Source organism: Austrofundulus limnaeus, unplaced genomic scaffold (genome assembly GCF_001266775.1).
Source record: "Austrofundulus limnaeus strain Quisiro unplaced genomic scaffold, Austrofundulus_limnaeus-1.0 Scaffold0, whole genome shotgun sequence".
Classification (NCBI taxonomy): Eukaryota; Metazoa; Chordata; class Actinopteri; order Cyprinodontiformes; family Rivulidae; genus Austrofundulus; species Austrofundulus limnaeus.
In genome coordinates, this window is record NW_013952402.1 from 8,342,373 (window position 1) to 8,351,124 (window position 8,752).

General features: G+C 37.4%; 1 protein-coding gene across 1 annotated transcript in view; it reads right to left on the minus strand.

Moving 5' to 3' along the window:
- Nucleotides 1-688: 688 nt before the first annotated feature.
- Nucleotides 689-8,752, minus strand: part of adam12b (ADAM metallopeptidase domain 12b) — a gene marked incomplete in the record, with an annotated part of 110,038 nt that continues 101,974 nt past the window's right edge. The window contains 2 exon segments of the mRNA XM_014001941.1: nucleotides 689-2,288; nucleotides 3,899-4,074. Coding sequence (XP_013857395.1) covers nucleotides 2,237-2,288; nucleotides 3,899-4,074 — 228 coding nt within the window.

Genomic DNA, 8,752 nt, shown 5'->3' on the forward strand with positions numbered 1-8,752 from the left:
CACACACACACACACACACACACACACACACACACACACACACACACACACACACACACACACACACACACACTGGTGTGAGCAGGAGTGGATTTGTAGAGACCCAGGAGGACACGGCAATGGACACTAGACAACAAGCACAATAATCTGTGCAGAGAGTAAAACGTTTGTCAGATAAATTGAAATTAGGTTGACTAAAGAGTAAAACAAAAAGGTTTTCAGTCAATAAAAGTACAGATAAGTCTTGTATTTGGTGGAAAAACATAAAAAGTGCAAAAAATAAAAAAWAAATCCACAACTTTGGGACAGTTTTCTGCAGCTTTTCTTTTACTAACTTTCTGATTAAAATGTTTAAAAACTATACAGTTTATAGGAGGAGTGATCTTTCTGTTTGTCTAATTTACCCATTATTAGAAGTAATATGACATATCATATCTTTATATTTTGTTTCACTATTGATGCTGGCTATTTGCTGTTTTGTTCACAAATAAAGAAGAAAAAAAATAGTTTGTGCTGTTGTTGAAGTAATAGCCCTCGTTGTCCAACAGGTGGCAGTGCTGACTAAGTAAGATATTTGATTTAAAAAAAAATACAATTTACAGCCTTTTTTTCTTTACTTTTTTATAATCTTAATACCTGATGTAGGTAAATCAGATCAAATGTTGCAGCAGAATCTGTCAAATGAAAATAAAATTAAAACAGTTTTTATTTTTTTCAAACCATCATAAAGAAACTTTTATTTGGCTTGAATTTCAAGTCTGGCTTAGAAGTGAGAGTGTGGGCAGAAAATATCAAAAAAGTCCTGTCCTCACCACTCATTATAAATAGGAAACAGACGTAAAGAAGTTATTACATTTCTGTGCATGTAAGAAAAAAAAAAACAAAAGAAAAGAACTGACACAATATTTACACTTTTACAGTGATTTAAAACATGTTACATTAAAAATATGGTTGAACATTATACACGATTTACAAATGGCTAAAACACTGAACAGAATCCACAAAATTTCAATGAATATTTTCCAACAAAGAACCATTAGCCGGGCTGTTTTATTACATCAGAGCGCTTTGTCGACAATAAAAGCATCACTGTCACTTTTTTTTCCCTTTTTTTTTTTTTTGCACACAAACACGATGCGGGGCGTCACCGACTCCAATCATTCTGCTGTGAGCTTTTGTAACACTGCAGCGTTAAAAACTGATCACACCAGAGTAACAACTTCTTAACTCTCAATTAAACAAACAATGTGTAAAYGCACAAACAGCCAAGAAACACAAAACTGAAAAGGAATGAGGAAAAAAAGAAAAGAAGACAAAACAAGACAGAACATTTTGTTGGACACCACAGAGGTGAGGTCATTTTGGCTCGTGCACCAGGAGACAAAAACATGTTCAACACACAAACACCGGAGTTAATAGTGAATTATTTGGTGCCTATGGAATTCTCTGTAACACAATCAGTCTGTCAAAATCCACCGACACTCTGCAGTTTCTCCATGCTCCGAGGTGAACGTCAGCGCCGGTCTGACGCGTGGAACAACGTGAACTTATAAGGACTTAAAGAGCCTCGCTGGGAGGCTGTAAAATAAGCCAACCAAAACAACCCCATATAAACAAGGAGAAAAAAAAAACACTTTTTCTGTCTGGCTTTATGTTGTAAACTGTGATTGGATTTGAATTTCAAAGCACCATGCCAAAAAAATAAAATAAATGATACCGAAGATCCTATAAAATAAATCACATTAACTTAATAAAACTGCTTATTGAGCTACAAGTTTAACCATGACTTGTGCTCGGTTTCCTTTTAGCTTTACTCTCCATTTCAATTTTTTTTTGCATTGAAGCAACTCAAGCAATTGTTGGTAAGAAAATTCTAAACTATGTCTCAGCATCTCATTGAAGAAAAAGTACAAAAATCATTAAAGAATGTAAAAAAAATGTTTCTTTCTGTCTTTTTAAAAAAATGTTTCCACCTTTCTCCGTAAGCACTCCCTGTGCACAAACTGGCAAAGTTAATAATTTAATAGATAAATAGTTCATTGGTACCTGAGCGAGGACAACAAAGCGCATTTAGGAGGCATAGCACCAAGAGATGATGTTCGTCCCCTTTTTCACTTCAAGCTGCGACTCTTCCTGCGGTCTGAAAGGTCCGAAAGAGTCTCAGGTAATAGTGCAAAACAAAAGTTTTTGTCATTTGTTGATTTGGGATCGTCCCACTCATCTGAGGCCCGAGGGCTCAGCAGTCCTTCTGAGTCTTTGGAGGTCTGTAGGGCAACGCTGGTACAGGTCTGAAAGAAACAAATATAAATAAATAAATAAATAGTTCTCTTTGTTTAAGACGGATTCTTAAYCTTTTTGACCTCGGGGCCCAATTTGTTGAACATAAAGTGACACGAGGCCCAGTCAGACATTACTAATGTATGGATCAAAATGATAATTATTCTAAATCTTGGTTTAATTTTTTTTGTATTTACATTATAACTAAACTATCATAACTAAATTAAATACACTTACAGTTTAAAAGTAAAACTCCAGCCAAATAATCACAAGACATGATTATAACAAACATTTTTATACATTATTGTAACCTGCCCATAACAATTATTTGAACAAATACAACGGTCCACTCAGACTTATCAGCACATATATATATATATTTTAATATAAACAATAACAAAAATAGACAATTCAAAAAATAAAATTGTGGGCATAAAATTAATAAATTAAAAATGTTTAATGTAAATGTTTCAAATAAAAAAATGAAATAAATTAATTTGATAAAGTACAAAAGAAAATATAGCATTTTTAAAAATTTGCAACCAGAAGCTGCTCTTCATATTAGTGACAAACAATAACAGTAACAACAACTTTTTGACAAGTTTAAAATTTCTTTAAATTAACTTTTGTAGTTTATTTTTAAACATTTTGAATGTAGTTTAAAGTGCAACTTAAAATATAGTTGAATCTGCAACTGTGTTTGATAATGTTTTGAACTTTTAAAATATTGCATAGTAAAAACAGAAGCTGCTCTTCATATTAGTGACAAACTTTGGTGTTTTTTGATGAGTTACTTTCATTTTTGCTTCTACTTTTCATTTAAAATAAGTTTCCATTCTCGGCAGGTTTCTAAGATTCTTCTTCTACGTATTAAAAAGTTGTTAAACAACTGAGTGGCACACTACTGCTACTAGTGGTAAGAAAATGTATTGCACTTTATTCAAAATCGTGGTCCCACGGCCCTCTGCGGCCCAAAGTTAAAAACTGTTGTTCTTTTGAGGCCCTCAAGGTGGCGCTCACAGCCCACAATTGGGCCACTGCCCATGGGTTAAGAATCTCTGGTTTAAGACACTATTTTTTATAGTAAATAATAATAATATAAAAAGCTGAGAACTCAAACTATTTGTTTTTGAGATGACTACATTTCAAAACGCTGCTCTGAAAATCCAGAGTAAACACGTACATAATCAGTTATGAAGTACAGTGAGACAAAAATCTCCCCTTTCAGTCACGCTCCGACCCGTGTTTAATACGTTGGCCACATATCTGCAGCATGTATGAATTTGTCTTGTTTATCTAAAAATCCTGTTGGCAGAGTTTCTAGGTCAGACATACTGTAGGTCCAAAACACGCTAAGCCTTCTGAAATACGAAGCATGTCACGTTTTCATGATCAGGCTCAGGAAGCTAAATCCATCACACCACTTTTTATGGTTGACATTTAACTGCAAACATTGCAAAACTTTACTTTTTTTTAGCTATGTGCATAAAAATGGGCAAAAAAAAATGATAAAAATATCGAACCACCCTAAAAATAAACATATACATTTATTAGACTCCCACTTCCAACATAAGACTAAAATGATGAAAACCCTTAATGTCATTTATTAGGATGTACGGACCTGTTGGGTAAAGGGATGCTGGGTGGAGGTCTGGGCACTTTGGGGATGGGTACTGGGAGGGCTCCAGTCCCTGAGATGTGGACCCCTCCTGGTGTGGCACAGTGACCCAKTCGAGAGCTCCTTCCTAAGGGATCCGCAGGCAGCGGTTTCTGTGGTGGACTGGGCTTGTCAAAGTCCTGGGAAGGAAAATAAAACTCAGTCAATGCATTTTTAAACAGCTTGTAATCTTTGTAAGAAACCTGAAAAAAACTTTATTTGTGCCTGTCTGTTTGGATTTGTTGCGTTTCAGATAACTGGAATCCCCCCTTATAAAAAAAAGACCATTTCACTAGAGGGCAGTGTGTTATCAGTGCTTCCTCCAAACATGAGATAAACCTGTGCCTTCTCTCCTCCATCACCTCTGTGGCAGCGCTGTGCGAGCGTGGAGGGTTATCCGGATGAGGTGCCATCGCGTTACTAATCTACACGCGGAGGCGAGACAGTGATAAACATGCGCTACAAGTTGCCGAGCCGATGCCGAGAACACACAGGTGTAGAAACACAAATCCACCCCCGAAAGCCGTCGACACAGAGCGAGTGGGGGGGAAAAAAAGCGAGATATACAACAAGGTTTAAAATGGGAACAAAACCAAACAGAGTTGTTTCAACTGTATGGCTTCATTCCTGGTTCAGCTCGAGAAAATATTGCCGTGCGTCACATTTGCAGAGTTTTGTGTGAGAACCCCTTTCACTAGTCTGCACAGGCCCTGGCTTTAAACCCACCCCACCACCTCTGCGATGCGATGGAAACGCCGACTGTGAGTCAGATCTCATCGGTGGGCATTCGTGGCTGAGTGGGCRGAGATCCCTGCAGGCAAGAGACCTTTCACTCCCCCACACTTTGGCCACATAAAGGAAGGTAACGTGCCGTTGAACTTTAAAATAAAGCAAAGTCGGGGAATGAAACCACTCATTTTTGTTTTCATTATCAACGGGCCGGCTCCCGTTGATTGTGCCAAGTAACATTTTCATCCCTAAATCTGCATATTTTCCTGCTGCTCGACCTGTTTTGCTTTGTTGTTTCCTGCGACCATAAAAAGCAGACCCTCATGTTGCCACTGTGTCTGTAGGTTCGTCCGTCTGTCGTCAAAATAACCAGTGGACAGATTTTAATAAAGCATCTACAATTCATAGTGTGAATGTGAATTGAATTTAATATTTACACAATTGAGATCATCCGTTTTTCAGCATGCATCTCATTCCCATACCTTTGTACATTTCTACAATTTATATACCAAACTGTTCAGCTCCTTCAGGAACTTTCAGCTATGACTTTAGCATTTCAGTAATTTATACTTTTTGTATACTCTTAGCTATCAAAAACAATACAAAGAGCAATTACACAAAGACATCTGAGCCTCTGAAGAAGTGTTTAGCTCTGCTTGTTTTCTAAATAGCGATAAATTACTACTAGGATTTGTTATAACAGCAAATGGAACATTACACTTTTGTGGGCCGTAGCTAAGGGGAAGTGGAGGAGACTCATAAATGAGAAAAATACATTTTACAAACTGAAAACGGGCTGCGTTTTTTTTTTTTTTTTTTTTTTTTGCAGATTACAGCTAAAAGCTGTTTCCACTCGGTTACAAGGAAAGGAGCCTCCTGAAGTTGTGAATTTTTAATCAGCCTGAGCTCCATTAGCAGCACAGCGGGCTTGTTTTTCCTTTAAATCCACACGGCAGTGAGAATGCAGGGGGAATAAAAGATAAACGGCGGGGGTATTCCTGTAATCCAATTTGAGAAATTTGTTGGAATATTAACTCAAGCAAACCCTGTCTGCACACTCAGTCCCATCTACTGTGGTTTTCGCTAATAGAGTGGTTTAACTGATAAACACAAACTACCATTAGCTATGGACAGTTACAACCAAATTARTTGAAAGGAAATCTTTAAAATCTAAAAGTTTAATAAGGAAACAAGGTGTGCAGCACTTTAAACCTGATCCAGGAATTGCTGTCTTGGTAGAAAACACTATATAGTAATATTGTATTCATTTACAAAATGATTGCATGTGTTGTTTTCTAGATTTATAAGAGCAGCTTTCAAAAACAGAACTGAAAATTATGCAGTTCTCTAAGCCAAAACATTAATTTTCCCCCCACTTTATAGAAACACATTTTTTGTAAAGGGCATGACTTTCACTCTTCTTGTTCCAATCCAATTCTGAATGATTACAGCTTACCTGCTTTACAGTTACTCAACACTACGAGCCAGCTCATTTATTTTTTCAACCAAACAAGATGCTACAAACACTGCTTTAGAATATTCTCTGTTTCCCTTAAGCAATTTTCCCTTTCAGACTTTGTTCCCTTGGAAACGCCCTGATATCTGTAGGGTGCGAGGAGTTTGAAGACATTTAAAATAGGACCTTTCGACACGAACAGCAGGGGCACTTGTGGCAAGTCTAAACAATAAGCCTGCAWGATGCTCCCTTTAAGAACTGATGCCCTGTACGTCCTTAGTGGCCTGCTGTTAAATATCAGCAGAATCCCCTCTTATGTTTTTGACCTACATCTGCCGTCTTGATCCGCTCGCACAATTAGTTTTGTTGCAGCAAAAATGGCCGACAGATGTTAGAAGGCATCAGGAAGTTCTGGTTGTACGAACTGTTCGGGTACTTTAATAAAAGGTTTGAACCAGTAAYGTTAAAAAGAGAGAAGTGAAATGTTGGAAATTTCAGCGCAGCTTTTTCTTTCTCCCCTATTGTCACAAGCCATCTTCTATATAAACTACTCAAATTTGACCTCTTTTYAAAACTACAGAAGGTAAAAGAAAAGAGTCTTTTAAAACATTCCWGGTGTCTGGCTTGAACACATTTTCCACACCCAGCATCATTTGCCTTTTTTAGCAACACAGCCAAACAACACTCTCACAGATGAAGTGCTTTCCTGCTCAACTTTCTCAGCTCACAACACAAACCCCTTCACCTAGTGAATAATAATAATAATAATCGAGCATTTGAAAATGAAAGCGATTTGGTTCACTTAATTTTTTTAAACTACAGCAGCTGGTCTCCTCAGCTCCCAACACGCTTATAGTGTTGTTGTTTTAAGATGATGCAACATAGTGGAAAACATGCTCCTGTCCTATTTTATTATTTATTATTTAAAATCTGCTGCTGGGCATCAAATGCACAAAATAGCATTTTTTGGGGGGTAAAGAACACATCTTGCCTTGAAATTATTTTCACCTAATAATAATGCTTAAATGAAAGGGCTGAGCAATAAAACAACATAAAGTATTCCACGGAAGGCGAGTAATCAATCTAAATAGAACTCTTATGCAGAACCACACAGCATTCTGGGGGATAGGTTGTGGAACTGCTCAACCTCTCACGGCCCAGCTAAACAAGGTAAGTGGCATCAATACTTTGGTAAAGTCCCTGTCTCATTATAATGTTTTAGACAACTTATGAACATTTTGTCCAACACTAAAGACGTCTACGCAAAAGATGAAAAAAAAAAAAACTACTGGAAGCCTCATTTGGGCATATATGGTAACAATAAGAATGAATACATCACCTAAAGAAYATGATTTAGTCATCAAGCATTCATAAGTCAACAACCTGTTGAGTGATTTGAGCATTCGCACTTTCATGTTTTGCCACAGCATTTCATAACTGCTTAAAAATAGAGAAGGACGCAAAGTGAAAGGAAAAAATAAAAATGAGTGCAACAGCTTGAGAAGAAATGGTGGATAAAGGAAAGGTCACTAGCTCGGCAGTATTAATCAGCYTTTTTTTYCYTYKKTYCYYWWTTYMAAMMRGKWAAAAAAAACTAATTAAGAATTATTGACGGATATGAAACGATTAAATAGCAATACATTTATCAGCCATATTGCCCAGCCCTATTAAAAGATTTGCAAATAATTACTCTGTTTTTAATTTTCATGCATACCAAAATAGGTTTCAAGATTTTTATGAAACATATCCGTTTATCAAACGTTTTTGGAAGCTGCGGATGGCTCATCTGACAAATTAGTTTCAAAGCTGCTACATGTACTGTATATAGAACTGGCTTTCCATAGTATTTGCTGGACTCCCATCCTTCCTTCACATCTGCATTTGTGTGTTGTTCCCTCTCCAACAGTGTCATGTCACAGCGTTTATGTCTTTGCTTTGTTTTGTTTCCTGTGCACCCTGCTGACGCTCACAAAACGCCGACATCGTCTCCTTGCTGCGCTGGTACAAGAGCGGGGCAAGGTTTGGATGTACCACCTGAGCGGACAGATGGATTTATCATCTCCACCGTTTCTGTTCCCGTACCATCGGCTCAGCAGAAAGCAGCACCTTATTCAGGGGCCGGGTCACAGCGAGGGAGACAGATTGAGTTTGACTGTCGATATGTGGCAAAGAAAACCGACTGCAGTGGGCTTTGCGAGCCAACACTTTGCTACAGGCTTTAAAAATGGCTACGCAGGTGGCAGGTCTTGGGTCATTAGGCATAATTTGAATATTTGACATTCCTGCCAGCCATTTGAACAGAGCRTATAACTTTTCAGACTCACTTCTACCCTTTCAATCCATTGATTTTTTGATCAGTTCAGTTAACTCAAAGTATAAGTCTTGGAAATTTGCCTGATTTGGATGAGTCACCATAATGAGCTTCATCTGCTTCATTTAAACTTTCAAAGATTTATTTGGGAAAATGTTTCAAACTTTTTTTTAAAGGCTTATGATTTCTTTTTCTCCCTCTCTTTCAATTCCCTAACATCCAKCGTGTTCATGTTGGCTGTCAAAATAAAACACTTTAAGACTTCTGGTCCAGTTGGCAGCTGTGTTTGTGTGCATGTATAAACTCGCAGTCTTCAATTTTA